The sequence below is a fragment of the Castor canadensis genome, chromosome X (genome assembly GCF_047511655.1).
Source record: "Castor canadensis chromosome X, mCasCan1.hap1v2, whole genome shotgun sequence".
Taxonomy (NCBI): domain Eukaryota; kingdom Metazoa; phylum Chordata; class Mammalia; order Rodentia; family Castoridae; genus Castor; species Castor canadensis.
This window is the reverse complement of record NC_133405.1, coordinates 74,699,326-74,714,607: the sequence shown is the minus strand read 5'-3', so window position 1 is coordinate 74,714,607 and position 15,282 is coordinate 74,699,326. Positions and strand designations below refer to the sequence as shown.

Here is a 15,282-nt window from a genome sequence, read left to right as displayed (position 1 = left end):
TATGCACATATGAATAAAATAAAAAATGAAATAAAATAAAATAAAAAGTGAGCAGGAGCAGCTATTCTTATGTCAGCAAAATAGAATTAAAGATAAAACCTATAAGAATAGATAAATACAATGATCAAGAGATCAATTCTAAGAGAAGATAAAATGATTATAAATCTATACGCACCTAATGTCAGATCACTCAATCTTATGAGACAAACACAATTAGATCTAAAAGAAGAGAAAGATTTCAATACAATAGTAGGGGAACTTAATCAGTTCATGCTCCTTCATTAATATGTATAATTTTAATGCATTTATCATTCATATAAAAATAGATAAAAAGAAAAAGTTGAAGGCATCAGAAGACCTGAGTTTTCAAGACATAATACAGAGCCATATTGATTAGAATAGCGTGGTACTTGCATAACAACAGACACATGGGACAATGGAACAAAATATGGAGCCTAGAAGTAGTCCCATGCATCTGCAACCAACTGATTTTCAACAAATGCACCAAGAACATCCATTAGAGGGAGGACAGTCTTATCAATAAATGGTGCTGGAAAATTGGATAATCACGTGTGGAATTAAGAACCTAATTATAAAAATCAACTCAAAATGAATTAGATATGTAAGATGAAACTATGAACCTGCTAGAAGAAAACAGGAAATAATTGAGGACATAAGAATGGGCAAGGATTTTTGGACAAGATTACAAAAGCACAGTAAACAAAGGTAAACATAGACAAATGGGATTTCATCCAAGTAAAAAAAGCTTCTGTACAGCCAAGGGACCACTAACTAGAGTGCAGATACAACCTACAGAATGAGATAAAATATTTACAAATCACACAACTGGCAATGGGTTGAAATCCAGAATATATAAAGAACTAAACTATTCAATACTTTATAGAGACAAAGAACTGATTAAACAATGGGCAATAGACCTAAAAACATATTTCTTAAAAGAAGATGTTCAAACAGCCAACAATCATCAGGGAAATGGAAATTAAAACAATAATGATATCATCTTACCCTAATAAGAATGATTATGATTTAAAAAAAGTCTAAACATGACAGATGCTGTGACGATGTGGAAAAAAGGGAAACTTTGAATACTGTTGGTGGGAATATAAATTATTATAGCCATTATGGAAAATCATGTGAAGATTCCTTTAAAAAATTAAAAATGGAGCTACCTAACTTGTGATCTGCAAGCCTGTTCCTGGGTGTACATTCAGTGCAATGAAATCAGTATGTTGAAGAGCTGTCTAGACTCCTATATTTATCACAACAGTATTTACAATGTACAAGAAATGGAAGCATGCTGTTTTTATTGTTATTGTTTTGTAATATAGTTTGAAGTCAGGTATTGTGATACCTCCTGCATTGTTCTTTTGACTGAGTATTGCCTTGGCTATTTGTGGCCTCTTGTGTTTCCATATAAATTTCACAGTAGATTTTTCAATCTCTTTAATGAATGTCATTGGAATTTTGATGGGAATTGCATGAAACATGTAGATTACTTTGGGGAGTATCGACATTTTTACTATGTTGATTCTACCAATCCATGAGCATGGGAGATCTCTCCACTTTCAATAGTTTTCCTCAATCTCTTTCTTCAGAAGTGTATAGTTTTCCTTGTAGAGGTCTTTCACATCTTTTGTTAGGTTCAAAAACAGACATGAAGACCAGTGGAACAGAATAGAGGATCCAGATATGAAGCCACACAACTATGAGCAACTTATCTTTGACAAAGGAGCTAAAAATATACGATGGAGAAATAGCAGCCTCTTCAACAAAAACTGCTGGGAAAACTGGTTAGCAGTCTGCAAAAAACTGAAACTAGATCCATGTATATCACCCTATACCAAGATTAACTCAAAATGGATCAAGGATCTTAATATCAGACCCCAAACTCTTAAGCTGATACAAGAAAGAGTAGGAAATACTCTGGAGTTAGTAGGTATAGGTAAGAACTTTCTCAATGAAACCCCAGCAGCACAGCAACTAAGAGATAGCATAGATAAATGGGACCTCATAAAACTAAAAAGCTTCTGTTCATCAAAAGAAATGGTCTCTAAACTGAAGAGAACACCCACAGAGTGGGAGAAAATATTTGCCAATTATACATCAGACAAAGGACTGATAACCAGAATATACAGGGAACTTAAAAAACTAAATTCTCCCAAAACTAATGAACCAATAAAGAAATGGGCATGTGAACTAAACAGAACTTTCTCAAAAGAAGAAATTCAAATGGCCAGAAAACACATGAAAAAATGCTCACCATCTCTAGCAATAAAGGAAATGCAAATTAAAACCACACTAAGATTCCACCTCACCCCTGTTAGAATAGCCATCATCAGCAACACCACCAACAACAGGTGTTGGCGAGGATGCGGGGAAAAAGAAACCCTCTTACACTGTTGGTGGGAATGTAGACTAGTACAACCACTCTGGAAAAAAATTTGGAGGCTACTTAAAAAGCTGGACATCGATCTACCATTTGATCCAGCAATACCACTCTTGGGGATATACCCAAAAGACTGTTACTCCAGAGGCACCTGCACATCCATGTTTATTGCGGCACTATTCACAATAGCCAAGTTATGGAAACAGCCAAGATGCCCCAGCACTGACGAATGGATTAAGAAAATGTGGTATCTATACACAATGGAATTTTATGCAGCCATGAAGAAGAACGAACTGTTATCATTCGCTGGTAAATGGATGGAATTGGAGAACATCATTCTGAGTGAGGTTAGCCTGGCCCAAAAGACCAAAAATCGTATGTTCTCCCTCATATGTGGACATTAGATCAAGGGCAAACACAACAAGGGGATTGGACTATGAGCACATGATAAAAGCGAGAGCACACAAGGGAGGGGTGATTATAGGTAAGACACCTAAAAAACTAGCTAGCATTTGTTGCCCTTAATGCAGAGAAACTAAAGCAGATACCTTAAAGCAACTGAGGCCAATAGGAAAAGGGGACCAGGAACTAGAGAAAAGGTTAGATCAAAAAGAAATAACCTAGAAGGTAACACCCACGCACAGGAAATCAATGTGAGTCAATGCCCTGTATAGCTATCCTTATCTCAACCAGCAAAACCCCTTGTTCCTTCCTATTATTGCTTATACTCTCTCTACAACAAAATTAGAGATAAGGGCAAAATAGTTTCTGCTGGGTATTGAGGGGGGGGAGCGGGAGGGGGTGGAGTGGGTGGTAAGGGAGGGGGTGGGGGCAGGGGGGAGAAATGAACCAAGCCTTGTATGCACATATGAATAATAAAAGAAAAAAAAAATGGAAGCAACCCAAGTACCCAAGTGTCCATCAACTGATGAATGGATAAAGAAAATATGGTACATAGACACAATATAATAGTATTCAGAAATAAAATCCAATAAAATTCTATCATTTGTGATAGAACTAGAGATCATTAAGTGAAATAAGTGAGGCACAGAAAGACAAGTAACACATGATCTCACTCATATATGAAACATAAAAATGTTAATGTCTTAGAAGTTGAGAGTTGAATGATGGTTACCAGAGACTGGGGACAGTAGGGGTGGGGAGGACTGGGGAAAGGCTTGCCAATGGGTACTAATTTACAATTACATAAGAGCAAGACTCTCTGGGATACTATTGAACAATATGGTGAGTATAGATAATAATAATGCACTTTGCATTTTGAAAGCCTGGAATAAAGGATTCTGAAAATATCACCTTTCAACATAAGGAAAATGACAGATGTTTGAGTATATAAGTAAGTTTAGCTTGATTTGAACCTTATACAATGTATACATGTATAGAACATTATATAGTACCCCATTAATATGTACAGTTTTTAATGTATAGTTAAAAATAATGTACAATTTAAAAATGAAAGCAAATATATTCACAAACATTTTACATTAAAGTATTATTAATTCTTTTTTTCTCCTTTTATTTTGTTGTTTTTACATTTACTTACATGTGTATACATTGTTTTTGCCACCTTCCCCCACCCCCAAACCCCCTGCAACCTCTTAAGTGTGCTTTTATTTAGATGTTTCCCTGACTGGTCTCTTCCAGATCTCTTCAACACATGTCCAATTTTATAGCAGAAAGTGATGTAAAAAATAGAAGTTGAAATATGGAAATACCCTTTGGTATTTACCTTTATGAGAATGCCTTTAATTCATTGGAGTTTAGTCAGCTTTTCTTCTAATAACCAGTACAGCTTCATTGGCTATGCAGGTGGTTCACTTGTTGCCTATTATGTGGTATTTGTGGTATAACTGACAGGAAAAAAGCAATGTGAAAGACTAAGAAAAACAGTGAGCTCAGCTATAGCATTTCAGACATTCTGTTCTGTGTGGTTGTAAAATTTCATGCTTTCTTTTTCTCATGCGAATTTTAGGTTTCCAGATGTCCTGTGTACATATGACTATTCTGTATTTCTGTGCCATATTCCATTTTCCTCTGTATCAGAATACATAATAGTCCCTGCATTTGAGCTGAGTCAGATACAATTAGTTGACTACTGTTGGCATTTTTTCATGCCTCGTACTTCCCTCCAAACCTGGTTGGGAATACATCCCACATTCTCCAAGCTAAGATCCAAATTTTTTCACACATCTGAATCACTGTGAGACAGAATAATAACTGAGGAAAGGGCCTATTAGTCACGTTAAATGATGATGGCAGTTGTTTCCTACAGATGCTATGACTTACTCAGAGGCCAGTACAGACTGACCTCTTAACTTTCAATTATTTTACCTAGATATCATGTAAATCGGAAATGAAAAAGGTAACTGTTTTGTGGTTGTCAACTTTTTAATTCATTCTTTTTTGGTGGAGACAAAGACTAGTTTGTTCTGACTTGTTTGTTCTAGGCTGGGCTAAGTAGATGAGTAGACAAGCTTAGATTAATTGTGGTAAGCTAACATGTGGCAGGAGGGCATTGGTTCATATGTATGACAATGGTTTGATTATAAAACACAGCTTAATACAACAATTATATCAAGCCTAATTAAATCTTCCTTTCATCAACAATACAGAATAGAGGTGGAAGTCTGTTGAATTTAAATGAATTTAAATAGGCATTTTAGTATCTTGATAATCTTTAAAGTCATTATTACAAATATAAGCTATTATATTAGTACCTTTTATTTATATAGGGTTTTCAACTCTGATATGCTTTTCAGCATGAGTTTTCTCATTGTATACTTTCTCTAACTTCATTGGCTAGTTAATGCAAGTATAATTATATTCATTTAATATATGACATAGCTATACAGTTAGTAAGTGGTAAAACTGGGAGTTTAATTCTAATCTCCTAACCACTGTATGGCTAGTATCATTTAATATTTGATATCTAGGATTTTGGTAGAGATGAAGTTTACTGCAGTAAGAATTTTTTAAAATATCTATTCCTACAAAGTTTTTAAAAGACATACTTCTAGAAATTTACAGGTAGCTTAAGAACTGGAACACAAATAAGTCATCTTATGGACCGTGTCTACTTGATGAATACCTTAGTATCATGAAATATGAAATACTTGTTAAAACACAATTAAGAGAGACTACAAAAATGTACAAAGGCCAGTCACCGGAAGCTCACACCTGTAGTCCTAGCTACTTGGGAGGCTGAGATCAGGAAGATTGTGATTCAAGGCCAGTATGGGCAAACAGTTTGCAAGACCCCATCTCCAAAATAACCAGAGCAAAAATGTACTGAAGGTGTGGCTCAAGCAGTAAAGCACTTATCTTGCAAGTACAAAGCCATGAGTTCAAATTCCAGTCCCACCAAAAATAAAATAACTTAGAAAAGGTAGCAAAAGATGGAAATGTGTTCTTTTTATCCATGCTAAATATTGCAGAATATTTTAAAAACCTCTGTGCTTAGAGTGTCTTCAAAATCTGAAACTGAGAAGCCCAACTGAAAAGGTTTTTTTTTTAAATCATTCATGAGTTTTTGTCTATTATGAGGTTGTAAAATTCTTGGTGGTGGTAAAAGGGTGTTTTCTTGCATATGTTTGTGTATACTTCAGTGCCTTGTTTAAAGTAAATCCTCAAAATAAATATCTGAAGAAAATTAAGGTTTACTTTTAATTTTTGGCCTTTGATGGTTTGAACCCATCTTCATCGAACCCATCTTTAGAAAATAAAAAATATGAAGACAGTTTGTCATTTTCTCTCTTGTCATTTTCCATTAACACCATCAAATTACTAAAATATAAACTAATCATTTCCCTTCTACTTAAGGAGAAGAGAGAAGCTTATGAGAAGGATGATAAGAAGAAAGGGGAAACTTTACCTTATATATTATAAATTCCTGATATCTATGAATTTGTAGCAATAAGTACGCATTACTTTATAGCAGTAGAGAAAAATATACCCCAAATCTAAAAGGCAAAAAGAAAAAATGATCCCAGTCCAAATCGCTCACAGTATAAAATTGGAACTCGAGATTTATCCCCCACTGCTGTCGCCCCCCACCACTCTTACACTTTGTTAACTTGCACTGTCTTTTCTAAAGACACGATGCTTTTTGTCCTCTAGCTTGCTTTTTGTGTTTGCACTTTACTCAACCTAGAAAGCCCTGCCCTCACTCTTGTTCCAATGAGATTCCTTAAATCTCATTCAAAATGCACTCCTTCAGTCCACAGCAAAATTTGTGCTCTATTCTCTGGATATCATAATACTGTGTTAAATACCAGCTTCCCCAGTTAAATTGTGGTCGGAGCACAAACCATGAGTTATATTTTAGAGATAGTTGTACCTCACTTCCTCTCCTTTTCCCTCTATGCCTATGCCTGACCAGTAGAAGCTATTCAATAAATTCCTTCTGAATATATAAATTAATGATTTAATAAATCATTATGAACTCATGTCTAGTGAATCAATGTTTTTAAGTTGGTTAATATAGAGTGTCATTTATCCTGAGAATCAGTATGGTACCTTGGATAGAATCCTAGCTGTTTTGTTATTGTTGTTTGTTTGTTTGTTTGCAGTGCTAGGTATTGAACCCATGGCCTTGTGCATGCTAAGCAAGCACTCTGCCACTGAACTACATTCCCAGCCCAGAATTCCAGTTTTGGAATGAGACAGACTAGGGTTTATTCTTAAGATCTACCAATTCCTAGCAGCATGACCCCTGGCAAGTGACTTCAATTTAGTGGGCTTCATTTCTTTGATTTATATAATGGAACTAATAACATTTATATTACAGACAGTTGAAAAAACCTAAATCACCCCACACAATTGCAAAAATCAAGTGGTCATTAAATGGAAATTTTTATTAATTTTGTCAGCTGGTATGCTTCACTTTCAGTTTGTCGTATTTGCTGCCACCACAGAATTTAACATTTCATTACCTATACCAGCTGCCTAATGCTATTTTTTTCTCCTTTACCCATGTTATAATCCACTCATGCTATAATTTGAACACTGTTCACAGTACCTAGCCCAGTGTTGGCCACAGACTTAATTTTTAACTATTGTGTTAGAACACTAGTTCATGGTGAAAAGAAAACACTGGATTTGGAATCAGAAGGTCAAGATAAGGATGATTTATGGTAAGTAACTTTCTTTCTCTGGGTCTCTTCATTCCTACTTCTCAAGGGAATTGTCTTCTTGAAATTTTTTCAACTCACAAAGTGTGTGATTCTATGATTAGATAATTGATCCTATTGTGAAATAAGGAATTGCACTCTAGTTAAATAAGCCTCTATAGCTAGATAAAAAAATGTAGGATCCACGTAGGATGACCAACAATCTCAGTTTGTCCAAAACTATCCCAGTTTTGCACAGAAAGCCCTGTATAAATCCTCTTAGTCCTGGGGAAATCAAATGCAGTTGGTTTTCCTAGCTCTATGGCAGTTTGACGAATAAAAAGTATTTGTTTCCTTTGTGGCTGCTTGACTTTTTTCCCCTCTTGTATTTAACATTGGTAAATAGTGTTTATTCTTGGGAGTAGAGGTGAATAACTGAGTAAAAAAAAAAAAACAGAAGAGTCCATATTCCTGAGGGAAGGCCCACATACCAGGAGGTGGTTATAATGCCAAAATCCATTACTATGTTCAGGAAAGGAAGAGGAGGCTAGTGAGGATTAGAAGAGGTAGGATTGTAAGGCTGCATAGGAGTTGGATTGGTTATGGAAATGGCTAGTCAGAAAATTTGACAAGTGGTGCTGCTAAATAAGGCACAGTTCCTGCAGGAAAGAAATCCTTTAAGAGATGAAACAGCAAGTTAAGAGGATGACAAGAATGCTGGGAGTCAGAACAAAGGAACTTGGGAAACAGAACTACTATACTAACAGTCCCTGTGATTTCCCTATGTTTCTCCCTCATTTTAAGGGTTATCTTGCTTAGCTTCCTGCTACTACAATCTTGGTTGGTGTTCACCACTGTTTTAGGTAGATTGGCCTGCTGTAGGGGAAAAGGGACAGAGCCTTAGAGGCCAAACAGGTCTCCACTACTTACTAGCTGTGTTATTTTGAGCAAGTGAGCTATACTTGCTGGGATTCTGCTCATTGACAAAATAGAAGCAAATATACCTACTTCACTGAGTTGTTGTGAGATGCAATGAGATAATTAATATGTGTAAAATGCATGACATTGTAGCTGGAAAATATTAGGGGCTCAATGAATGGTAAGTTCCTCCCTATCTCCTCTAGGATTATGCTCATTTATTTGATTACTTGTCTAAAGAAGGAGAAAAGTCTCATTCAAGTGGCTTCAAAGAGAAAGACTCCAAAGGAAAAGTTAAAAACAGAAAGGGAAATTATTAAGATCTGCTTGGACCACACCTCACCTCTCAGCCAGAGATACCAACTTCTCCATTAAGTGGAGACATTAAGTTTCTTTCTTGGACTTTGCTTTCTGGGTGTGTCATGCAGGCAGCATGGATAACATGGCAGGACAACCTGTAAGTATAGGAGAGGTGGCTACTAACAGTCTGCATGTGTTGAAAGCTGATTCTTGCCAAGCTGCTTCTGTGCACTGGTTAAGAGCAGGTTAGTAGGCAAGAGTCCTTGGGCAAATTTCCCTGCTTCAGGGAATAAGATCATGCCAATTTACAGGGAGAGCTGGGTCACCAAGTTGTTTCATTACCTGCTCCAGTGCTCTTTGGTTGACTCGAAAAGTCAAAGAATTTTGCCTTACAAGCAGCTCCATATCTTTTCCCTGTTTATTTTTATGGGAATTTCTCCCTCCCCTTTCCCCTGCCCTCAGCATCTTCCAGCCTTTCCCCTGAGCCATCTCTTACTTCCTCCCAAACTTTCCCAAATCCTCTTCTCAACTTTACCTCCTGCTTCCCCCTGTTCCCTCCATACCCTGCCCAATCTTAGCCCCATCCTTCCTGAGTCTCTCCATCTCCCCCTGCATTATCACCCTCTGACCCACCCAAAATTTGCACTTTTTCTAATTCCTTCTCTTCCTCCCAATTTACTAGTGCCTTACCCACCTCCCTCCACTAAGCCAAGAAATAATGCAAACACAAGTAGAAATTGCCAATGTTTATTGATTATTTTTTAAAATATCACTTGAAAATTGATTTTTATTGAAAAAAGTTGCAACTTCTGTGATAAAGAAATCTTGATAAGAAAAAAAATGAAGTTAGTCTAACAGCTACACTTTTTCAGTATTAGTTTCTAATATCTATCCTCATGCATATTGTTAGTATAAATTGTAATTATAGTAGCCCCACATAATGTAGGGTTCAAAGGGGAGGGCATGCAAGGTAGGTGAAAAAAAGCAGCTCAATCGTCAGGTTCAAACCATGATCCAAGAGGCAGAATCATTGTACAGGTAGCCTTAGTTCATAGCCAGAGGTTTAGTGGAAGATTCAGAGAGCAGCAAATGCTGATGACAGCTGAGGTAACAGAAGGCAGGTTTCCAGAAGTCACTGGGACCCAGAATCTACCCAGCAATTATTTCATCTCGCCGTCTTCTATTCCACCTGTGCCTGAAACAATTGTAGTGACAATAACGGGATGGAAAGGACACAGTGCGAGTACTCCACTCAATGTTTGGGTCATGTGTCTCAAGCCAGTGGATTCCAAGAATCAGAGGGTATCGTGGTGCATGAATAATGTCAAACTGTAGCTCTTCCACGTGGTTTCCAATTTTGACTTCAACAGGGGGTGTTTCCTTGGTTATGGGTCCATTAATCAATGGACGACCATCTACGGTTTCCAGCATCAGAGGGAAGATGTTACTGCGGATGGGCAACTTCTCTCTAAGAACTACGGAATTGTCGATGCTGTTTCTGTAGGAGCCTGAATCTACCATCGCCTGCTCAAAAAATTGTCGTCTTCCCAGTCGGATTTCAACAGTCAGCCATAGGGTACGAGACATTGATATTGGAAGAGAGGGGGACGCATATTTGTAGATTAGCCCGCCCGGTGTCCCCCTTACCGCCGGGCCTCCATGTTTCCCGCCTGCTGGGCACGATGAGGCTTGACAGGACAATCTCTGGCAAAATGACCCAGATGACCACAATAGAGGCATAAGTGGCCTTCGCGGCGGCGGGCCCGTTCTGCTTCACTGAGATGTGGCCTGATGCTTGGAGCTTGCACAGGCTGGCTTTCAGCAGGTGGACTCTCAGGCCCATCTCCCTCTTCAGAGGGGCTTGCACCTGATGGATTGGGATCAGTATTACCACTTATCTTCTCTTCTAGGCTGACACACTGAGTGATCAGATCAGAGAGGTTGGTGGCAGGGCTTGTGCAAGGCAGTTCATTTCTGATAGAACTGGCAAGCCCTTCTTGAAATTGTATGCAGAGAGTGCTTTCATTCCAGGTCAGCTCTTGAGCAAGGAAGTGGAAATGGGCCGCTTTTTGGTGCACAGGGCCCTCCCCTTGGCACAGCTGAGGGATGCGATGGTTGGCATCTTCCATGTTCTTTGGATTATCAAAAGTATTCTGGAGTACTTGTATGAAACTTTCAAATTGCTCCAGCAAGGGGCTTTGGATATCTAGTAAGGGCTGGAACCATCTTCCTGCCTCACCTGAGAAGCGATTGCCAACGAAGCTCACCAGGGCAGCTTCAGTGGGGTACAGGTTTCCTCTGAGTCTCATGTAACTGCTCAGTTGAATCAGGAACTCAGGAAGCTTCTGGGCATCCCCATTGAAGGCTAAAGGGTATTCTAGAGGGAAAGCTGCAACCTCCAATGCACTGGGGGCCTGTGGGAATGCTGAAGCTGAAGATATCTCCACAACTCTTAGGTTCTCCAGGGACTCCTGGGGTACCAAGAGTTCTAGGAACTCCTGGGCACCTGATAGATCCAGGGACTCCTGGGACACTGAAGGCTCCAGAGGCTCCTGGGTAGCTGGAAGCTCAAGGAGCTCCAGCTGTGACGATGTCTCCTGGTATTCTGGTGCCTTCTGAGGCTCCTCAGCATTTGGGAGATCCCTGGGTTCTGAATTCTGGGGCTCCTGGGCCTGTGGGGTATCCTGGGTGTCTGGGGGCCTTGCCTCCCAGGCTGCTGGGAGCTCATGGCCCATTGAAGGTGCCTGGGGATTCTGACTTGTTGGGGGCTCAAGGGGCTTCTGGGTCTCCTGGGGCTCCTGGGCTGCTGGAGGCTTCCAAGCTCTGAGCTCCTGGAGCTCTGTGGACTCCTGGACCCCCTTGATTCCTGAGGGTTGTTGGAGACTCCAGGTTGTTGGGGGATCAAGGGGCTTGGGGGGCTCCTGGGACTCCTTGATTTCTGGGGGTTCCTGGGGACCCTTGATCTCTCTGGGCTCTTGGAGACCCCAGACTGTTGGGGGATCTGGGAGCTCTGAGGATTTCTGGGACTCCTGGATCTCTGAGGGCTTTGGGAGTTGTTGCTCCTCAAGGGCTGCTTGGGATTTTTGGAACTCTGGGATCTGGGCCTGGAGGGCAGCATTTTCTTCCATCAACCTCTGCACTTGGGCCTGCAGACTTTCATTCTCCAATTTCAGAGCAATATAGGAGGCTGCTAAGTCCTCTACCATCTTTTGAGGAAATGGGCTTGGTTTGGCAATTTGCTACCAACAGAGATTTGGTGGTTGCTTGTGAGGTCTTTCCTGAAAGTTGCTCACAGGCACACGTCAGGCTCTGTGAGTTTTCCAAGGGGTGGGGATTTGGGCCCAGCCAAAACTGATTACCAAGAGGTCACTGGGAGCCTCCGGAGCTCAGCAAAGGGAGGTGTCAGATACGCTGTGAAAAGAGTGGGAGCTACGGATGAGAAACTGTGGAAAGCACTCATTCAACATAAATCAGAGCAACATCTGTCCAACAGTGCTGGCTTTCTTTTACTACAGACTCATGTTCACAAATTGAGGCACAAATACTGGCTCTGGCCCTATGGCATTTTAAGAATAGCACCTGACCCAGACTGTGCATGCCATTTTGCACTCTTCTTTTGAGACTTAACGTTATATCAGAAACATTTTTCCATATTCCTTTGTCTTACATAGTTTTTAGTTTCTAGTGTCTGCTCTATATTCCAGCACTTGGATTTTAACAACATCTGGAGTTCTAACATCTGCTTTCAGTGACTAAATCAAATGTTTGAGCAATATGGGGATTTTAGGCTCTGTGGTGGGCCAAACCAAGGGATTTTTTGGGTGGATAGGGTAAGAGGTAGAGGGGAGCCCTTTTTGACACCTCAAAATCATATAACATAACCACACATGACCAGTCTCAGGAGAAAACAAAGCAAAAGTTCACTAAATATATATACATATATATGCAAAAGTTGACTATATATATATATATATGTGCTCAGCAGACACATGCATATTATTTATAAAATGCTTCAAAATTGTTAAGAAAATAATCTTTATAAATGTACGTTACCATTCAGAGACTCAGTGCAGGAGCTCGGCTGTCTGCATACCCATCGCTGAGGAGTGAAGTGTTTGAATGGCTGTGGAGGCTTGCCTTTTCTGCACACACTGAACTCAAACAAACACACCCACTCCCAGAACATGTTCCAACTCTCCTCTGTAATGCAGCTATGTCGACTGTGGAAGAGGTTTTTTTTTTTTTTTTTTTTTTGACAGTACCTCACAGTTCAGAGCTGCAAGGAAAGTAGCATGCTGCGTTGATGTGAGGCAAATTCATGTACTCAGTCCTTAGTAACTTTAATAAATATTTGGCCAGGAAATTGGGAGTAATACCACTACCCTTGTGAAAAGTTGCAAACATTTCTGAATGACCACAGTGGTCTGGGACTTGATTTTTTAAATGTCTGTCTCATGTAACTTACCCTTACTCTACCCATAGTGGGCCATTTGTTTAATTCTTTCCTACTTAGCAACTGCAACCTCTTAGCCACTTCTCCTGCCCACCTACTCAGTCCTGAGCACCCCCCTTGCAATGTGCTCTTGGAAACCTTTCTGTGGACGGCTCTAGGCAATGTATAGTGGGGTAAGAATGCGGGGAGAACAACTTTGTTGGTGGGTTCTTGCAGCTGCTCTTCACACCAGATTTTATGATGGTCTATATTAAATATTTACAAATTTGGTAAATTATTTAGCCCTTCTAAAATTTATAGTCTAAACCTCAGTTTATGAAACTGTGAAATGGAGCAATTAATCATATTTAAGTTGATAGGGTTGTTACAAAGAATCAATGAACTAATGTGTGTAAAAAGCTTAGCACAGTATTAAGCAGCTAATAACACCTGATAAAAATAATGATAATAGTAATAATAAATTGTAGCAGCAGTAACTTAGTATAAATTTATTCTTTCTAATCATATGTGAATTGGGAACCTGGGTAGATAAATTTTCTAGACTGGTGTGGAGCTGAGCAAGAGTTCTCTTATGAAGAAATCTGCAGTGATTGGCTTTCATGGTGCTGAGTTTTCACCACTCAAGAGCTTTTATCTTTTCTTTCTGACTGGGTGATAGACAGTTTAGTTTACCAAATAATTCTCTAGAATCAATACTGAAGGCACCTAAGCAGGAAGATGAAGTGATTAACATGGGAATTGCAGAGCAACCAAGGTAGATATTTAAAAAGCCCATGGACCAAATCACTGTACAGTGCTTTGCCTACAGGCATATTTCCTCAGTGGGTAAACACAGGGATCTTTCTTCCCCTATTCCGCTCCACTAAAGAGCAAAGACCAAATTCAGCATTCTTAAGTACAAGTTCCAAACTGCCTAAACATAGAGCATTACTTTCCTTTGGGTGGAAAAAGAGCTACATTGACTTTTGTTAAAATGCCTAAAGTGGTTTTACTAGCCTCAATTAGTTAAGCAAGAATAGGAAAGTAATAACATCCACACTCTCATCATGTCTCCCTTATACTTTAGTCCTTCTCACACTCACAATATGATGGAGTTTATGGAGTCTTCAGGATGCTTATAAAAGTATTTTAAGTAAATGAAGTTTTGGTAACCAGGCAAATGACTATTTCAGGAAAATGAAGACAAATGTGTTCATTTAACAGATATAAAAAACATGCACAATAACAAGAAAATTCATGCTCAGTTATGTTAATAAATTACATATGTTGATTGTTAGCTTAGGAAGAAAGAAAAGGAAAAGGTTGAATGAGATGAAATTCTACTTTGTACATTCCACTATGAAACATAATTTTATTTTGTTGGTAAGTATACAATCTGAAACATTTCAGGTCTTTGCCAAGGTCTTCATCCTCAAAGCTGGGTGGGCTACATTATTAAAGCAAGCTCCTACCCTTCCCTCTCCTCACCCTGGAATAAAATCAACAGGACAGGTTACCCCATAGGTCTCTGGCACAATGCCCAGTTACTCCTTGGGGGAAGTTCTACCCTGGTGTTTGTTTTGTTCAACATGTTATTCCTATGGTTGCATTAGAGAACGCAGCATTTTCTTCAATTTAACCCATTGTGTGCTCGGGACAGATTGAAATTTTATTGCCAACAATACACTATAATATAGCACTGGAGCAGTGGGAGTTCCTAATTCCTTTGAATGTTGGAAAGCTGATCAAGGATTCTCTTTACCCACATGACTGGGAGCTAGAGCCCATGGTAATGCAATGGAAACAGGGTCTGTCCCAGGACAACTACGAAGAAGTGAGAATTTCATACCCTTTCCACTCCTTTTACGACATGTACCATCTTCTCATTTAATTTCTTGTCTCCTACTTAGGAGGTCCTTCTCCTTGATCAGCTGTCGTTTTGGGAAAGTAAATCCCTCTTGTGATATATTACCTCATAAGGCTTTAAATGGAAATTTCTTGGTGGCATTTTCATTTTTCATAGACCCTTTTGTTTGGGTAGATATCCTGGGGCAAAGGGAGAATTTTGGAATTCTTTAGATTGTGCTAAGTTGGAGTCC

The 15,282-nt window shown here is 39.2% G+C and overlaps 1 protein-coding gene across 1 annotated transcript; it reads right to left on the bottom strand.

Annotated features, from left to right (window-relative positions):
* Positions 1-10,394: 10,394 nt before the first annotated feature.
* Positions 10,395-12,855, bottom strand: Rtl3 (retrotransposon Gag like 3). The gene is made up of 2 exons (XM_074062712.1): positions 12,805-12,855; positions 10,395-12,162 (listed from the first exon to the last, which is right to left on the bottom strand). The coding sequence occupies exon 2, from the start codon at positions 11,955-11,957 to the stop codon at positions 10,395-10,397; it is 1,563 nt and encodes a 520-aa protein (XP_073918813.1). The 5' UTR covers positions 11,958-12,162; positions 12,805-12,855.
* Between the last annotated feature and the right edge of the window lie 2,427 nt (positions 12,856-15,282).